Source organism: Chiloscyllium punctatum, chromosome 34 (assembly GCF_047496795.1).
Source record: "Chiloscyllium punctatum isolate Juve2018m chromosome 34, sChiPun1.3, whole genome shotgun sequence".
NCBI classification, from domain to species: domain Eukaryota; kingdom Metazoa; phylum Chordata; class Chondrichthyes; order Orectolobiformes; family Hemiscylliidae; genus Chiloscyllium; species Chiloscyllium punctatum.
The window spans coordinates 38,461,770-38,480,630 of NC_092772.1; the positions used below are offsets into that span (position 1 = coordinate 38,461,770).

Genomic DNA, 18,861 nt, shown 5'->3' on the forward strand with positions numbered 1-18,861 from the left:
ACGGGGTATTGAGTATAAGAGCTGGCAGGTTGTGTTAAAATTGTACGAGACTTTGGTTCGGTCGCATTTAGAATACTGTGCACAGTTATGGTCACCTCATTACCAAAAGGATGTGGACGCTTTGGAGAGGGTGCAGAGAAGGTTTATGGGGATGTTGCCTGGTATGGAAGGTGCTCGCTATGAAGGGAGGTTGAGTAGGTTGGGTTTGTTTTCATTAGACAAAAAGAGATTGAGGGGGGACCTGATTGAGGTTTACAAAATCATGAAGGGTATAGACAGGGTGGATAGAGACAAGCTTTTTTCCAGGGTGATGGATTCAATAACGAGAAGCCACGCTTTCAAGGTGAGAAGTGAAACGTTTAAGGGGGATACGTGCAGTAAGTACTTCACACACAGAGGGTGGTGGGTGTTTGGAGCGCGCTGCCAGCAGAGGTGGTAGAGGCAGGTACAGTAGATTCATTTAAGATGCATCTGGACAGATGCATGGGTAGGTGGGGAGCAGAGGGATACAGATCATTATGAATTGGGTGATAGGTTTAGACAGTGGATTTGGATGGCACAGGCTTGGAGGGCCGAAGGGCTTGTTCCTGGGCTGTAAATTCTCTTTGTTCTTTGTTCTTCCTGTTGACTAGATGTTCCACATCCCTTTGTCACCCAAGGTTCCTTCACCCTCCCATCCCTTCCTTGCCTCAGTGGGACAAACCTATCCAGCACTCTCAGCAAGTGCTCTCTCAACAACCTCCACATTTCTGTCGTGCACCTCCCTGAGAATATCTGCTCCCAGTCTTCCTGTCTAATCGCGTTCTAATTCCCCCAATTAAATACTTTCCCATACTGTCTGCTCCTATCTCTCTCCATGACTGTAGTAAAGGTCAGGGAGTTGTGATCACTATCACCGAAATGCTCTCCCACCGAGAGATCTGACAGCTGGCCTAGTTCATTGCCAAGCACCAAATCCAAGATGGCCTCCCCTCTAGTCGGCCAATCTACATGTTGCATCAGGAACCCTTCCTGGACACACCTGACAAAAACTACTCCATCCAAACTAACTAAGGAGGTTCCAATCAACATGAGGGAAGTTAAAGTCACCCATGACAACAACCTTGTTACTTCTGCACCTTTCCAAAATCTGCCTCCCAATCTGCTCCATCATGTCTCTATTGCTATTGGGGGTCTTGTAGAAACCTCCCAATAAAGTGACTGCTCCTTTCTTGTTCCTGACTTCCACCCAGACTGACTCTGCAGACAAACCCTCCTCGATGACTTCCCTTTCTGCAGCTGTAGTACTGTCCCTGATTAACAATGCCACACCCCCCCCACCCACCTCCTTTACCTCCCTCCCCTATTCCTTTGTAAACATCTAAACATTGGAACATCCAACAGCCATTCCTGCCCCTGTGATATCCCAGTCTCCGTAATGGCCGCAACATTGTACCTCCAAGGACTGATCCATGCTCCAAGTTATTCCTTATTCCTGACAATTGTTGTGTTAAGATAGATGCACTTCACCCCATCACACTGACTGCAACTTTGCTCTATCAACTGTCTCTCCATCCTCACAGACTCTCTGCACACTAATTCTGCCTGTTCACCAGCTACCCCATCCTCTGATCCATAGCTCCGGTTCCCACCCGCCCTGCCAAACTGGTTTGAACCCTCCCACAAAGAGCTTCTCCTACCCAGCATATTGAGCCCCCCCCCCCCAGTTCACGTACAACCCACCCTCCTTGTACAGGTCCCACCTACCCCAGAAGGTATCCCAATGACCCACCATATCTGATCCACACTTGCTTACATCAATGCCCCCTGCCCTGGTCACTCCATCAAGGGGGAATGTTTCTTCCTGTCTCTCCTGCCTACGTTCATCATCATTATATACATCCAAGTCATAATTTCCACCCCCGCAACCACCTCCCTTCCCCCAGCTCTGAGGAAAGGGATCCCAGTTGGTCCAATCTCTCTTCAGAACCAAACTCTCCAGCCCAGGCGACCCCCCCCCTGGTAAATCTCCCCCACTCCGAGTGCTATCCCACCCTCCCTATAATGTGGATTCCCGAACTGAACACAGTACTGTAGCTGGGGCCTAACCAGCGTTTGAGACAGTTCCAGCCTCACCTCCCTGCTCTTCAACTCTGTTCCCCCCTCCCTGGCTAATAAAGGTAAGTGTCCCGTGTCCCTCCTTAACCACTTTACCCGCCTGTCCCAATACCTTACGGGAGCGGGGAACACACCCACCGAGCTCCCTCTGACCCTCGGGCACCCCCAGGGCCCTACTGCCCACCACCTACTCCCTTGCCTTGCATCCCCCACCCCAGTGCATCCCCTCACATTGATCCCTGTTGAACGTTGCTTTCAATAAAGTTGAGGAGAGGAAGGTGAATTTGACAATGACTGTTAAAGTGGACAGCAGTCTGGGTGTTGCCAATATCCACACTGCCTCCCCATTGTTCTCTGTGCATACAAACCCCTTATTTACCCCATCGCCCTGGTTGGCATGGTGTGACAGAGAGAGACCCTTAAACTGGAGTGCCGGAAATCTTAATCTGTATTTGCATTTAAATGGCTGACAACGTGCATGTATCTCGGTAATTCGGAACAGCTTCATATCCAGTGCCCAACTCTGGGTTGCTGTTACTCTGTGACCATTATCGTGTGAGCTCTAATCCCATCGCTGTGCCTTGAACTGGGCTGCACCTCGTCCTCTCCTGCCAATTCCAAACTCTGGGGCTCTTCACCGGGAGGGGGGGCTCTGGAGTTGTCCCATTCCCTTCTCTTGCCCAGACCCTGTGGATCAGAACTTTCCAAGAGATTCCAAGGGCAGTGGAGAACATCTGGCTCTATGATTCCTTATTCTATCCCCTTTGGCTCCCCCGACCCTCGGCTTGTCAGGCACTTGCAGGGTCCACAGAGGCCTGTTCCTTTCACAGTCAGTTGGTTGAGCGTTGACGTCAAGTTAGCATCATTTCCCAGCATGCAAGCTTCCGCACGTCCTGTGCTGACATCACATCTGGGTTTGGCTCCACTGCTCACGGTGAGAAGGAGGAAAGACGTATCCCCCCTGGTGACAGCAGAGGATTGGATGGCAATCCATCATACCGCTGTCTGATCGCTCTGCGTCTCAGTATCAGCACTGTGAGCAAGATGATGAGGACCACCGTGACCACCACCAGTGCGATGATAACGATCACTTCTCGACTCAGTGGAGCTGTGGGGGGGAAATAATCCAAAAAAGATTAGATTACTTACAGTGTGGAAACAGGCCCTTCGGCCCAACAAGTCCACACCGCCCCGCCAAAGTGCAACCCACCCCTACCCCTTACCCCTTACCTAACACTACGGGCAATTGAGCATGGCCAATTCACCTGGCCTGCACATCCTTGGACTGTGGGAGGAAACCGGAGCACCCGGAGGAAACCCACGCAGACACAGGGAGAACGTGCAAACTCCACACAGAGAGTCGCCTGAGGCGGGAATTGAACCTGGGTCTCTGGCGCTGTGAGACAGTAGTGCTAACCACTGTGCCACCGTGCCGCCCCCAGTGACTGCATCAAGGAATAGGGAAGGAAGGTGCTGGGTGGGGTATTAAAGGGTGATGGGTCTGAGGGAGAAAGTGGGTTCGAGGGGCAAGTGGGATTAGACTGGGTGGGATATTAAAGGGTATGGGGAGTGAGAGGGAGAGTGGGATTAGACTGGGTGGGATATTAAAGTGTGTGGGGAGTGAGAGGGAGAGTGGGATTAGACTGGGTGGGATATTGGAGGGTGTGGGGAGTGAGAGGGAGAGTGGGATTAGACTGGGTGGGGTATTAAAGGGTGTGGGGAGTGAGAGGGAGAGTGGGATTAGACTGGGTGGGATATTAAAGGTTGAGGGGAGTGAGGGGGAGAGTGGGATTAGACTGGGTGGGATATTGGAGGGTGTGGGGAGTGAGAGGGAGTGTGAGTTTAGACTGGGTGGGAAATTAAAGGGTGTGAGGGGGAGATTGGGATTAGACTGGGTGGGATATTAAAGGTTGAGGGGAGTGAGGTTGAGTGGGATATTAAAGGACATTGATGAAACCTCGTCTGGAATACTGAGTCCCGTTCTGATCTCCCTATTATCAGAACGATATTATTAAACTGGAGCGGGTCCTGAAGAGATTTCCCGGGAAGTTACCGGGTATGGAAGGTTTGTGTTAGAGAGGAAGGCTGGGTAATTTGGGACTTACTTCACTGGAGCGAGTGTGTATAAAATAATGACGGGGATGGATAGGATTAGTGGGCGGGGTCTTTTCTCCAGGACAGGGGATTTTGTCACTCGAAGGGGAACATTTTTAATGTGAGAGGAGGGAGATCTAAAAAGGAGAGGAGGGGCCGATGTTTTACACAGAAGGTGGTTTGAGTGTGGAATGACCTTCCTGAGGAAGTGGTGGATGTGGGGACAGTTACAGCATTTAACAGCCATTTGGATAAGGCCATGAATAGGAAATGTTTGGAGGGATATGGGCCAGGAGCAGGCAGCTGGGACTGGGTTAGTTTGGGATTGTGGTCAGCACGGACTGATTGGGCCGAAGGGTCTGTTTCCGTGCTGTGGGATTCTATGAAGCAGGCGTGGGCGACCGAGAATTAGAGCAACTTTTCGGAATGGGGCGTGTGATTATGATGTGGGAATGTGCTGTCTGAAATTGTGGCCGGGTCAGGGGAGGGGAGCGAAGGTAATAATCCAATCGCCGCTTCCGGGAAAACGCCATGGAATATAAGGAATCTCAGGACACGGCCTACCCACACAGGCTCGGTCAGTGACAGGACGGTGAAGGGAGGGGAGGGGAGGGGGCGAGGGGGGAAGGGGGGGGGGAGGGGGTGGGAGGGGGAGAGGGGGGAAGGGGAGGGGGAGAGGGAGAGGGGGGAAGGGGAGGGGGAGGGGGAGGGGGTCCTACCCACACAGGCTCGGTCAGTGACAGGACGGTAAAGGGAGGGGAGGGGAGGGGGAGGGGAGTGGGAGGGGGAGAGGGGGGAAGGGGGTGGGGAGGGGGTCCTACCCACATAGGCTTGGTCAGTGACAGGATGGTGAAGGGGGGGAGGGGAAGTTTGCTCTGGGGCTGGGGTCTGGGGGAGGGGAGGGGGAGGGGAGGGGGAGGGGGTCCTACCCACACAGGCTCGGTCAGTGACAGGACAGTGAAGGGGGGAGCAGAGGTTCACTCTGGGGCTGGGGTCTGGGGGAGGGAGTTTCCTGCAGTACACAGAAAGATCCCATGGCCCCTTCCTGGCCTGAGTGTGTGGAGTGGTGTGGGATCTGTCCCAGAGGGGGGGTGGGCTCGGCCGCTCCGATACTGAGATCAAGACGGATCATATTCTGAAGGCGTGGAGTTGGGGGGAGAACCTCGGGAATGGGAGTACGTTTCCCCGGGATACAACCCTCCCACTCAGGACACGGACGGGGAGGAGGAGGGTTCACACTCGGAGGCTGGAAACCCCTTCCCGAGGTGCTGCTGGTATTAAAGGATGAAACACAGAGGGGGGTATGAATCAAGGAGGAAGGTGGGGCAGGACCTGGGGTGGGTGGGGGTTCATGGCATCAGGGAGGGTGGTGGGGTTTGAGGTGTGGGTGTGGGGTGGGAGGTTACGGTAGAAAAGAGGAGTCACAGCCACGAATTGTTTCCGCATTTGTTATAAAATCCGGTCCCATCACACAGTCTCACCCAACGCTGTACACCAATGGGGAATGTTGGCATTGTCCCCTCCCCAGACCCACCACCCCACCCCCCACCAGGGGCAGGGACTGGACTCTGACCCGCTGAGTGCTTGACCCCAGTTGATGCTTTCATTCCCCAGTGAAAGGGAAATTTTCCTGAGGGAGGGACAGGAGGGGGTGATGGGCAGAGGAACGGAGTGGGTGGGAGGAAGGGGGCAGGAGGAAGGGGGCAGGAGCCCTCGAGTCACTGAGTGATAAGGTAGGGGACTTCTTTGACGGGAATCACCAGGCTACACGTTTGAAATTACCATTCGCTTGGGTCGATGTGCTGGTTGTTGCTGGGGTTGGTGTACTGGTTGTTGCTGGGGTTGATGTACTGGTTGTTGTTGGGATCGATGTACTGGATGTTGCTGGGGTCGATGTGCTGGTTGTTGCTGGGATCGATGTACTGGTTGTTGCTGGGATCGATGCACTGTTTGTTGCTGGGGTTGGTGTACTGGTTGTTGCTGGGGTTGAAGTACTGGTTGTTGTTGGGATCGATGTACTGGTTGTTGTTGGGATCAATGTACTGGTTGATGCTGGTGTTGATGTACTGGTTGTTGCTGGGATCGATGTACTGGTTGATGCTGGGGTTGATGTACTGGTTGTTGCTGGGGTTGATGTGTTGGTTGTTGCTGCGGATGATGTCCTGGTTGTTTTTGGGGTTGATGTGCTGGTTGTTGCTGGGGTTGATGTACTGGTTGTTATTGGGGTTGATGTGCTGGTTGTTGCTGGGGTTGATGTACTAGTTGTTGCTGGGGTTGATGTGCTGATTGTTGCTGGAGTTGATGTACTGGTTGTTGTTGGGGTTGATGTGCTGGTTGTGGCTGGGGTCGATGTACTGGTTGTTGCTGGGGTTGATGTGCTAGTTGTTGCTGGGGTTGATGTGCTGAATGTTGGTGGGGTCGATGTACTGTTTGTTGCTGGGGTTGATGTGCTGGTTGTTGCTGGGGTTGATGTGTTGGTTGTGGCTGCGGTTGATGTACTGGTTGTTGCTGGGGTTGATGTACTGGTTGTTGTTGGGGTTGATGTCCTTGTTGTGGCTGGGGTCGATGTACTGGTTGTTGCTGGGGTTGATGTACTGGTTGTTGTTGGGGTTGATGTGCTGGTTGTTGCTGGGGTTGATGTGCTGGTTGTTGCTGGGGTTGATGTGCTTGTTGTGGCTGGGGTCGATGGACTGGTTGTTGCTGGGGTTGATGTGCTGGTTGTTACTGGGATTGATGTATTGGTTGTGGCTGGTGTCGATGTACGGGTTGTTGCTGGGATTGATGTGCTGGTTGCTGCTGGGGTTGATGTGCTTGTTGTGGCTGGGGTTGATGTACTGGTTGTTGCTGGGGTTGATGTGCTGTTTGCTGCTGGGGTTGATGTGCTGGTTGTTGCTGGGGTTAATGTGCTGGTTGTTTCTGGGGTTGATGTCCTGGTTGTTGCTGGGGTTGATGTACTGGTTGTTGCTGGGGTTGATGTGCTGGTTGTTTCTGGGGTTGATGTACTGGTTGTTGCTGGGGTTGATGTGCTGGCTGTTGCTGGGGTTGATGTACTGGTTGTTGCTGTGGTTGATGTCCTGGTTGTTGCTGGGGTCGATGTACTGGTTGTTGCCGGGATTGATGTACTGGCTGTTGCTGGCGTCGATGTACTGGTTGCTGTTGGGGTTGATGTACTGGTTGCTGCTGGGGTTGATGTGCTAGTTGCTGCTGGGGTTAATGTGCTCGTTGTTGCTGGGGTTGATGTGCTGGTTGTTGCTGGGGTTGATGTAATTGTTGTTGCTGGGGTTGATGTGCTGGTTGTTGCTGGGGTCGATATACTGGTTGTTGCTGGGATCGATGTACTGGTTGTTGATGTGGATGATGTACTGGTTGTTGCCGGGATTGATGTACTGGCTGTTGCTGGCGTCGATGTACTGGTTGCTGTTGGGGTTGATGTACTGGTTGCTGCTGGGGTTGATGTGCTGGTTGTTGCTGGGGTTGATGTGCTGGTTGTTGCTGGGGTTGATGTACAGGTTGTTGCTGTGGATGATGTACTGGTTGTTGTTGGGGGTGATGTACTGGTTGTTGCTGGGGGTGATGTACTAGTTGTTGTTGGGTTTGATGTGCTGATTGTTGCTGGGGTTGATGTCCTGGTTGTTGCTGGTGTCGATGTACTGGTTATTGCTGGGGTCGATGAGCTGGTTGCTGCTGGGGTCGATGGGCTGATTGTTGCTGGGGTCGATGTACTGGTTGTTGCTGGGGTTGATGTCCTGGTTGTTGCTGGTGTTGATGTACTGGTTGTTGCTGGGGTTGATGTCCTGGTTGTTGCTGGTGTTGATGTACTGGTTGTTGCTGGTGTTGATGTACTGGTTGTTGCTGGGTTTGATGTGCTGATTGTTGCTGGGGTTGATGTCCTGGTTGTTGCTGGTGTCGATGCACTGGTTATTGCTGGGGTCGATGAGCTGGTTGCTGCTGGGGTCGATGTGCTGATTGTTGCTGGGGTCGATGTACTGGTTGTTGCTGGGGTTGATGTCCTGGTTGTTGCTGGTGTTGATGTACTGGTTGTTGCTGGGGTTGATGTCCTGGTTGTTGCTGGTGTTGATGTACTGGTTGTTGCTGGTGTTGATGTACTGGTTGTTGCTGGATTTGATGCACTGGTTGTTGCTGGTGTTGATGTACTGGTTGTTGCTGGGGTTGATGTGCTGGTTGCTGCGGGGGTCGATGTACTGGTTGTTGCTGGGGATGATGTACTGGTTGTTGCTGGATTTGATGTACTGGTTGTTGTTTGGATCGATGTAATTGTTGTTGCTGGGGTAGATGTACTGGTTGTTGCTGGGATCTTTGTGCTGGTTGTTGCTGGGGTTGATGTACTGATTGTTGCTGGGGTTGATGTACTGGTTGTTGCTGGGGTTGATGTCCTGGTTGTTGCTGGGGTCGATGTGCTGGTTGCTGCTGGGATCGATGTACTGGTTGTTGCTGGGGGTGATGTACTGGTTGTTGCTGGTTTTGAAGTGCTGATTGTTGCTGCGGTTGATGTACTGGTTGTTGCTGGTGTGGATGTACTGGTTGTTGCTGGGGTCGATATGCTGGTTGCTGCTGAGGTCGATGTGCTGGTTGTTGCTGGGGTTGATGTACTGGTTGTTGCCGGATTTGATGCACTGGTTGTTGCTGGGATCGATGTACTCGTTGTTGCTGGTGTTGATGTACTGGTTGTTGCTGGGGTTGATGTGCTGGTTGTTGCTGGGGTTGATGTACTGGTTGTTGCTGGGGATGATGTACTGGTTGTTGCTGGATTTGATTTACTGGTTGTTGCTGTAATTGATGTAGTTGTTGCTGGGATTGATGTACTGGTTGTTGCTGGGTTTGTTGTGCTGGTTGTTGCTGGGGTTGATGTAATTGTTGTTGCTGGGGTTGATGTACTGGTTGTTGCTGGGGTCGATGTACTGGTTGTTGCTGGGGTTGATGTGCTGGTTGTTGCTGGGGTTGATGCACTGGTTGTTGCTGGGATCGATGTGCTGGTTGTTGCTGGGGTCGATGTACTGGTTGTTGCTGGGGTTGATGTGCTGGTTGTTGCTGGGGTTGATGTGCAGGTTGTTGCGGTGTTTGATGTGCTGATTGTTGCTGGGGTTGATGTGCTGGTTGTTGCTGGGGTTGATGTGCTGGTTGTTGCTGGGGTTGATGTAATTGTTGCTGGGGTTGATGTGCTGGTTGTTGCTGGGGACGATATACTGGTTGTTGCTGGGATCGATGTACTGGTTGTTGATGTGGATGATGTACTGGTTGTTGCTGGGGTCGATGTACTGGTTGTTGCTGGGATTGATGTACTGGTTGTTGCTGGGGTTGATGTGCTGGTTGTTGCTGGGGTTGATGTGCTGGTTGTTGCTGGGGTCGATGTGCTGGTTGCTGCTGGGATCGATGTACTGGTTGTTGCTGTGGATGATGTACTGGTTGTTTTTGGGGGTGATGTACTGGTTGTTGCTGGGGGTGATGTACTAGTTGTTGCTGGGTTTGATGTGCTGATTGTTGCTGGGGTTGATGTCCTGGTTGTTGCTGGTGTCAATGTACTGGTTATTGCTGGGGTCGATGAGCTGGTTGCTGCTGGGGTCGATGTGCTGATTGTTGCTGGGGTCGATGTACTGGTTGTTGCTGGGGTTGATGTCCTGGTTGTTGCTGGTGTTGATGTACTGGTTGTTGCTGGGGTTGATGTCCTGGTTGTTGCTGGTGTTGATGTACTGGTTGTTGCTGGGGTTGATGTGCTGGTTGCTGCGGGGGTCGATGTACTGGTTGTTGCTGGGGATGATGTACTGGTTGTTGCTGGATTTGATGTACTGGTTGTTGTTTGGATCGATGTAATTGTTGTTGCTGGGGTAGATGTACTGGTTGTTGCTGGGATCTTTGTGCTGGTTGTTGCTGGGGTTGATGTACTGATTGTTGCTGGGGTTGATGTACTGGTTGTTGCTGGGGTTGATGTCCTGGTTGTTGCTGGGGTCGATGTGCTGGTTGCTGCTGGGATCGATGTACTGGTTGTTGCTGGGGGTGATGTACTGGTTGTTGCTGGTTTTGAAGTGCTGATTGTTGCTGCGGTTGATGTACTGGTTGTTGCTGGTGTGGATGTACTGGTTGTTGCTGGGGTCGATATGCTGGTTTCTGCTGAGGTCGATGTGCTGGTTGTTGCTGGGGTTGATGTACTGGTTATTGCCGGATTTGATGCACTGGTTGTTGCTGGGATCGATGTACTCGTTGTTGCTGGTGTTGATGTACTGGTTGTTGCTGGGGTTGATGTGCTGGTTGTTGCTGGGGTTGATGTACTGGTTGTTGCTGGGGATGATGTACTGGTTGTTGCTGGATTTGATTTACTGGTTGTTGCTGTAATTGATGTAGTTGTTGCTGGGATTGATGTACTGGTTGTTGCTGGGTTTGTTGTGCTGGTTGTTGCTGGGGTTGATGTAATTGTTGTTGCTGGGGTTGATGTACTGGTTGTTGCTGGGGTCGATGTACTGGTTGTTGCTGGGGTTGATGTGCTGGTTGTTGCTGGGGTTGATGCACTGGTTGTTGCTGGGATCGATGTGCTGGTTGTTGCTGGGGTCGATGTACTGGTTGTTGCTGGGGTTGATGTGCTGGTTGTTGCTGGGGTTGATGTGCTGGTTGTTGCTGGGGTTGATGTACTGGTTGTTGCCGGATTTGATGCACTGGTTGTTGCTGGGATCAATGTACTCGTTGTTGCTGGTGTTGATGTACTGGTTGTTGCTGGGGTTGATGTGCTGGTTGCTGCTGGGGTTGATGTACTGGTTGTTGCTGGGGATGATGTACTGGTTGTTGCTGGATTTGATTTACTGGTTGTTGCTGTAATTGATGTAGTTGTTGCTGGGATTGATGTACTGGTTGTTGCTGGGTTTGTTGTGCTGGTTGTTGCTGGGGTTGATGTAATTGTTGTTGCTGGGGTTGATGTACTGGTTGTTGCTGGGGTCGATGTACTGGTTGTTGCTGGGGTTGATGTGCTGGTTGTTGCTGGGGTTGATGCACTGGTTGTTGCTGGGATCGATGTGCTAGTTGTTGCTGGGGTCGATGTACTGGTTGTTGCTGGGGTTGACGTGCTGGTTGTTGCTGGGATCTTTGTGCTGGTTGTTGCTGGGGTTGATGTACTGATTGTTGCTGGGGTTGATGTACTGGTTGTTGCTGGGGTTGATGTCCTGGTTGTTGCTGGGGTCGATGTGCTGGTTGCTGCTGGGATCGATGTACTGGTTGTTGCTGGGGGTGATGTACTGGTTGTTGCTGGGTTTGAAGTGCTGATTGTTGCTGCGGTTGATGTACTGGTTGTTGCTGGTGTGGATGTACTGGTTGTTGCTGGGGTCGATATGCTGGTTGCTGCTGAGGTCGATGTGCTGGTTGTTGCTGGGGTTGATGTACTGGTTGTTGCCGGATTTGATGCACTGGTTGTTGCTGGGATCGATGTACTCGTTGTTGCTGGTGTTGATGTACTGGTTGTTGCTGGGGTTGATGTGCTGGTTGTTGCTGGGGTTGATGTACTGGTTGTTGCTGGGGATGATGTACTGGTTGTTGCTGGATTTGATTTACTGGTTGTTGCTGTAATTGATGTAGTTGTTGCTGGGATTGATGTACTGGTTGTTGCTGGGTTTGTTGTGCTGGTTGTTGCTGGGGTTGATGTAATTGTTGTTGCTGGGGTTGATGTACTGGTTGTTGCTGGGGTCGATGTACTGGTTGTTGCTGGGGTTGATGTGCTGGTTGTTGCTGGGGTTGATGCACTGGTTGTTGCTGGGATCGATGTGCTGGTTGTTGCTGGGATCGATGTACTGGTTGTTGCTGGGGTTGATGTGCTGGTTGTTGCTGGGGTTGATGTGCTGGTTGTTGCTGGGGTTGATGTACTGGTTGTTGCCGGATTTGATGCACTGGTTGTTGCTGGGATCAATGTACTCGTTGTTGCTGGTGTTGATGTACTGGTTGTTGCTGGGGTTGATGTGCTGGTTGCTGCTGGGGTTGATGTACTGGTTGTTGCTGGGGATGATGTACTGGTTGTTGCTGGATTTGATTTACTGGTTGTTGCTGTAATTGATGTAGTTGTTGCTGGGATTGATGTACTGGTTGTTGCTGGGTTTGTTGTGCTGGTTGTTGCTGGGGTTGATGTAATTGTTGTTGCTGGGGTTGATGTACAGGTTGTTGCTGGGGTCGATGTACTGGTTGTTGCTGGGGTTGATGTGCTGGTTGTTGCAGGGGTTGATGCACTGGTTGTTGCTGGGATCGATGTGCTAGTTGTTGCTGGGGTCGATGTACTGGTTGTTGCTGGGGTTGATGTGCTGGTTGTTGCTGGGGTTGATGTGCTGGTTGTTGCGGTGTTTGATGTGCTGATTGTTGCTGGGGTTGATGTGCTGGTTGTTGCTGGGGTTGATGTAATTGTTGTTGCTGGGGTTGATGTGCTGGTTGTTGCTGGGGTCGATGTACTGGTTGCTGCTGGGATCGATGTACTGGTTGTTGCTGGTGTTGATGTACTGGTTGTTGCTGGGGTTGATGTGCTGGTTGCTGCTGGGGTTGATGTACTGGTTGTTGCTGGGGATGATGTACTGGTTGTTGCTGGATTTGATTTACTGGTTGTTGCTGTAATTGATGTAGTTGTTGCTGGGATTGATGTACTGGTTGTTGCTGGGTTTGTTGTGCTGGTTGTTGCTGGGGTTGATGTAATTGTTGTTGCTGGGGTTGATGTACTGGTTGTTGCTGGGTTCGATGTACTGGTTGTTGCTGGGGTTGATGTGCTGGTTGTTGCTGGGGTTGATGTGCTGGTTGTTGCGGTGTTTGATGTGCTGATTGTTGCTGGAGTTGATGTGCTGGTTGTTGCTGGGGTTGATGTGCTGGTTGTTGCTGGGGTTGATGTACTGGTTGTTGCTGGGGTTGATGTGCTAGTTGTTGCTGGGGTTGATGTGCTGGTTGTTGCTGGGGTCGATGTGCTGGTTGTTGCTGGGGTTGATGTGCTCGTTGTTGCTGGGGTTGATGTGCTCGTTGTTGCTGGCATCAATGTACTGGTTGTTGCTGCAGTTGATGTACTGGTTGTTGCTGGTGTGGATGTACTGGTTGTTGCTGGGTTCGATGTACTGGTTGTTGCTGGGGTTGATGTGCTGGTTGTTGCTGGGGTTGATGTGCTGGTTGTTGCGGTGTTTGATGTGCTGATTGTTGCTGGAGTTGATGTGCTGGTTGTTGCTGGGGTTGATGTGCTGGTTGTTGCTGGGGTTGATGTACTGGTTGTTGCTGGGGTTGATGTGCTAGTTGTTGCTGGGGTTGATGTGCTGGTTGTTGCTGGGGTCGATGTGCTGGTTGTTGCTGGGGTTGATGTGCTCGTTGTTGCTGGGGTTGATGTGCTCGTTGTTGCTGGCATCAATGTACTGGTTGTTGCTGCAGTTGATGTACTGGTTGTTGCTGGGCTTGATGTGCTGGTTGTTGCTGGGGTTGACGTGCTTGTTGTTGCTGGTGTTGATTTGCTGGTTGTTGCTGGGATCAATGTACTGGTTGTTGCTGGGGTTGATGTGCTGGTTATTGCTGGTGTCGATATACTGGTTGTTGCTGTGATCGATGTGCTGGTTGTTGCTGGGGTCGATGTACTGGTTGTTGCTGGGGTTGATGTACTGGTTGATGCTGCGGTTGATGTGCTGGTTGTTGCTGGGGTTGATGTAATTGTTGTTGCTGGGGTCGATGTACTGGTTGTTGCTGGGGTTGATGTGCTGGTTGTTGCTGGGCTTGATGTACTGGTTGCTGCTGGGGTTGATGTGCTGGTTGTTGCTGGGGTTGATGTAATTGTTGTTGCTGGGATCGATGTACTGGTTGCTGCTGGGGTTGATGTACTGGTTGTTGCTGGGGTTGATGTACTGGTTGTTGCTGGGGTTGATGTGCTGGTTATTGCTGGGGTTGATGTACTGGTTGTTGCTGGGGTCGATGTGCTGGTTGCTGCTGGGATCGATGTACTGGTTGTTGCTGTGGATGATGTACTGGTTGTTGTTGGGGGTGATGTACTGGTTGTGGCTGGGGGTGATGTACTGGTTGTTGCTGGTGTCGATGTAATGGTTGTTGCTGGGGTCGATGTGCTGATTGTTGCTGGGGACGATGTACTGGTTGCTGCTGGTGTCGATGCGCTGGTTGCTGCTGGGGTCGATGTGCTGATTGTTGCTGGGGTCGATGTACTGGTTGTTGATTGATTTGATGCACTGGTTGTTGCTGGTGTTGATGTACTGGTTGTTGCTGGTGTCGATGTGCTGGTTGTTGCTGGGGTTGATGTACTAGTTGTTGCTGGTGTCGATGTACTGGTTGTTGCTGGGGTCGATGTGCTGGTTGCTGTTGGGGTTGATGTGCTGATTGCTGCAGGGGTCGATGTACTGGTTGTTGCTGGGGATGATGTACTGGTTGAAGCTGGATTTGATGTACTGGTTGTTGTTTGGATCGATGTAATTGTTGTTGCTGGGATGGATGTGCTGGTTGTTGCTGTGGATGATGTACTGGTTGTTGCTGGGGGTGATGTACTGGTTGTACCTGGGGGTGATGTACTGGTTGTTGCTGGGATCGATGTACTGGTTGTTGCTGGGGTTGATATGCTGGTTGTTGCTGGGGTTGATGTACTGGTTGTTGCTGCGGTCGATGTACTGGTTGTTGCTGGATTTGATGCACTGGTTGTTGCTGGGATCGATGTACTCGTTGTTGCTGGTGTTGATGTACTGGCTGTTGCTGGGGTTGATGTGCTGGTTGCTACTGGGGTCGATGTTGTGGTTGTTACTGGGGGTAATGTGCTGGTTATTGCTGGTAGCGATGTACTGGTTGTTGCTGGGGATGATGTACTGGTTGTTGCTGGGGTTGATGTACTGGTTGTTGCGGGGTTTGATGTGCTGATTGTTGCTGGGGTTGATGTGCTGGTTGTTGCTGGGGTTGATGTGCTGGTTGTTGCTGGGGCTGATGTGCTGGTTGTTGCTGCGGTTGATGTACTGGTTGTTGCTGGGGTTGATGTACTGGTTGCTGCTGTCAATGTGCTGGTTGTTGCTGGGGTCGATGTACTGGTTGTTGCTGGGGTCGATGTACTGGTTGTTGCTGGGGTTGATGTACTCGTTGTTGCTGGGGGCGATGTGCTGGTTGCTGCTGGGATCGATGTACTGGTTGTTCCTGTGGTTGATGTACTGGTTGTTGCTGGGGGTGATGTACTGTTTGTTGCTGGGTTTGATGTACTGGTTGTTACTCGGGGTGATGTCCTGGTTGTTGCTGGGGTTGATGTACTGGTTGTTGCTGGGGTTGATGTGCTGGTTGTTGCTGGTGTTGACATCCTGGTTGTTGCTGGAGTTGATGTGCTGGTTGTTACTGGGGTTGATGTACTGGTTGTTGCTGGGGTTGATGTACTGCTTGTTGCTGGGGTTGATGTACTGGTTGTTGCTGGATTTGATTTACTGGTTGTTGCTGTAATTGATGTAGTTGTTGCTGGGATTGATGTACTGGTTGTTGCTGGGTTTGTTGTGCTGGTTGTTGCTGGGGTTGATGTAATTGTTGTTGCTGGGGTTGATGTACTGGTTGTTGCTGGGGTCGATGTACTGGTTGTTGCTGGGGTTGATGTGCTGGTTGTTGCTGGGGTTGATGCACTGGTTGTTGCTGGGATCGATGTGCTGGTTGTTGCTGGGGTCGATGTACTGGTTGTTGCTGGGGTTGATGTGCTGGTTGTTGCTGGGGTTGATGTGCTGGTTGTTGCGGTGTTTGATGTGCTGATTGTTGCTGGGGTTGATGTGCTGGTTGTTGCTGGGGTTGATGTGCTGGTTGTTGCTGGGGTTGATGTAATTGTTGCTGGGGTTGATGTGCTGGTTGTTGCTGGGGACGATATACTGGTTGTTGCTGGGATCGATGTACTGGTTGTTGATGTGGATGATGTACTGGTTGTTGCTGGGGTCGATGTACTGGTTGTTGCTGGGATTGATGTACTGGTTGTTGCTGGGGTTGATGTGCTGGTTGTTGCTGGGGTTGATGTGCTGGTTGTTGCTGGGGTCGATGTGCTGGTTGCTGCTGGGATCGATGTACTGGTTGTTGCTGTGGATGATGTACTGGTTGTTGTTGGGGGTGATGTACTGGTTGTTGCTGGGGGTGATGTACTAGTTGTTGCTGGGTTTGATGTGCTGATTGTTGCTGGGGTTGATGTCCTGGTTGTTGCTGGTGTCAATGTACTGGTTATTGCTGGGGTCGATGAGCTGGTTGCTGCTGGGGTCGATGTGCTGATTGTTGCTGGGGTCGATGTACTGGTTGTTGCTGGGGTTGATGTCCTGGTTGTTGCTGGTGTTGATGTACTGGTTGTTGCTGGGGTTGATGTCCTGGTTGTTGCTGGTGTTGATGTACTGGTTGTTGCTGGTGTTGATGTACTGGTTGTTGCTGGATTTGATGCACTGGTTGTTGCTGGTGTTGATGTACTGGTTGTTGCTGGGGTTGATGTGCTGGTTGCTGCGGGGGTCGATGTACTGGTTGTTGCTGGGGATGATGTACTGGTTGTTGCTGGGGTTGATGTACTGGTTGTTGTTTGGATCGATGTAATTGTTGTTGCTGGGGTAGATGTACTGGTTGTTGCTGGGATCTTTGTGCTGGTTGTTGCTGGGGTTGATGTACTGATTGTTGCTGGGGTTGATGTACTGGTTGTTGCTGGGGTTGATGTCCTGGTTGTTGCTGGGGTCGATGTGCTGGTTGCTGCTGGGATCGATGTACTGGTTGTTGCTGGGGGTGATGTACTGGTTGTTGCTAGTTTTGAAGTGCTGATTGTTGCTGCGGTTGATGTACTGGTTGTTGCTGGTGTGGATGTACTGGTTGTTGCTGGGGTCGATATGCTGGTTGCTGCTGAGGTCGATGTGCTGGTTGTTGCTGGGGTTGATGTACTGGTTGTTGCCGGATTTGATGCACTGGTTGTTGCTGGGATCGATGTACTCGTTGTTGCTGGTGTTGATGTACTGGTTGTTGCTGGGGTTGATGTGCTGGTTGTTGCTGGGGTTGATGTACTGGTTGTTGCTGGGGATGATGTACTGGTTGTTGCTGGATTTGATTTACTGGTTGTTGCTGTAATTGATGTAGTTGTTGCTGGGATTGATGTACTGGTTGTTGCTGGGTTTGTTGTGCTGGTTGTTGCTGGGGTTGATGTAATTGTTGTTGCTGGGGTTGATGTACTGGTTGTTGCTGGGGTCGATGTACTGGTTGTTGCTGGGGTTGATGTGCTGGTTGTTGCTGGGGTTGATGCACTGGTTGTTGCTGGGATCGATGTGCTGGTTGTTGCTGGGGTCGATGTACTGGTTGTTGCTGGGGTTGATGTGCTGGTTGTTGCTGGGGTTGATGTGCTGGTTGTTGCTGGGGTTGATGTACTGGTTGTTGCCGGATTTGATGCACTGGTTGTTGCTGGGATCAATGTACTCGTTGTTGCTGGTGTTGATGTACTGGTTGTTGCTGGGGTTGATGTGCTGGTTGCTGCTGGGGTTGATGTACTGGTTGTTGCTGGGGATGATGTACTGGTTGTTGCTGGATTTGATTTACTGGTTGTTGCTGTAATTGATGTAGTTGTTGCTGGGATTGATGTACTGGTTGTTGCTGGGTTTGTTGTGCTGGTTGTTGCTGGGGTTGATGTAATTGTTGTTGCTGGGGTTGATGTACTGGTTGTTGCTGGGGTCGATGTACTGGTTGTTGCTGGGGTTGATGTGCTGGTTGTTGCTGGGGTTGATGCACTGGTTGTTGCTGGGATCGATGTGCTAGTTGTTGCTGGGGTCGATGTACTGGTTGTTGCTGGGGTTGATGTGCTGGTTGTTGCTGGGATCTTTGTGCTGGTTGTTGCTGGGGTTGATGTACTGATTGTTGCTGGGGTTGATGTACTGGTTGTTGCTGGGGTTGATGTCCTGGTTGTTGCTGGGGTCGATGTGCTGGTTGCTGCTGGGATCGATGTACTGGTTGTTGCTGGGGGTGATGTACTGGTTGTTGCTGGGTTTGAAGTGCTGATTGTTGCTGCGGTTGATGTACTGGTTGTTGCTGGTGTGGATGTACTGGTTGTTGCTGGGGTCGATATGCTGGTTGCTGCTGAGGTCGATGTGCTGGTTGTTGCTGGGGTTGATGTACTGGTTGTTGCCGGATTTGATGCACTGGTTGTTGCTGGGATCGATGTACTCGTTGTTGCTGGTGTTGATGTACTGGTTGTTGCTGGGGTTGATGTGCTGGTTGTTGCTGGGGTTGATGTACTGGTTGTTGCTGGGGATGATGTACTGGTTGTTGCTGGATTTGATTTACTGGTTGTTGCTGTAATTGATGTAGTTGTTGCTGGGATTGATGTACTGGTTGTTGCTGGGTTTGTTGTGCTGGTTGTTGCTGGGGTTGATGTAATTGTTGTTGCTGGGGTTGATGTACTGGTTGTTGCTGGGGTCGATGTACTGGTTGTTGCTGGGGTTGATGTGCTGGTTGTTGCTGGGGTTGATGCACTGGTTGTTGCTGGGATCGATGTGCTGGTTGTTGCTGGGATCGATGTACTGGTTGTTGCTGGGGTTGATGTGCTGGTTGTTGCTGGGGTTGATGTGCTGGTTGTTGCTGGGGTTGATGTACTGGTTGTTGCCGGATTTGATGCACTGGTTGTTGCTGGGATCAATGTACTCGTTGTTGCTGGTGTTGATGTACTGGTTGTTGCTGGGGTTGATGTGCTGGTTGCTGCTGGGGTTG

The 18,861-nt window shown here is 51.4% G+C and overlaps 1 protein-coding gene across 1 annotated transcript in view; it reads right to left on the reverse strand.

Annotated features, from left to right (window-relative positions):
* Window positions 1-2,339: 2,339 nt before the first annotated feature.
* LOC140458720 (uncharacterized) overlaps window positions 2,340-18,861 on the reverse strand; it is a 30,823-nt gene continuing 14,301 nt past the window's right edge. The window contains exons 11-17 of the mRNA XM_072553383.1: window positions 14,734-14,814; window positions 14,374-14,499; window positions 13,726-14,115; window positions 13,198-13,638; window positions 12,172-12,846; window positions 5,974-8,979; window positions 2,340-3,205 (exon numbers count right to left, since the gene is read on the reverse strand). Of these exons, the coding sequence (XP_072409484.1) occupies window positions 3,027-3,205; window positions 5,974-8,979; window positions 12,172-12,846; window positions 13,198-13,638; window positions 13,726-14,115; window positions 14,374-14,499; window positions 14,734-14,814 (4,898 nt within the window). The 3' untranslated portion in view covers window positions 2,340-3,026. The remainder of the gene's footprint in view (window positions 3,206-5,973; window positions 8,980-12,171; window positions 12,847-13,197; window positions 13,639-13,725; window positions 14,116-14,373; window positions 14,500-14,733; window positions 14,815-18,861) is intronic.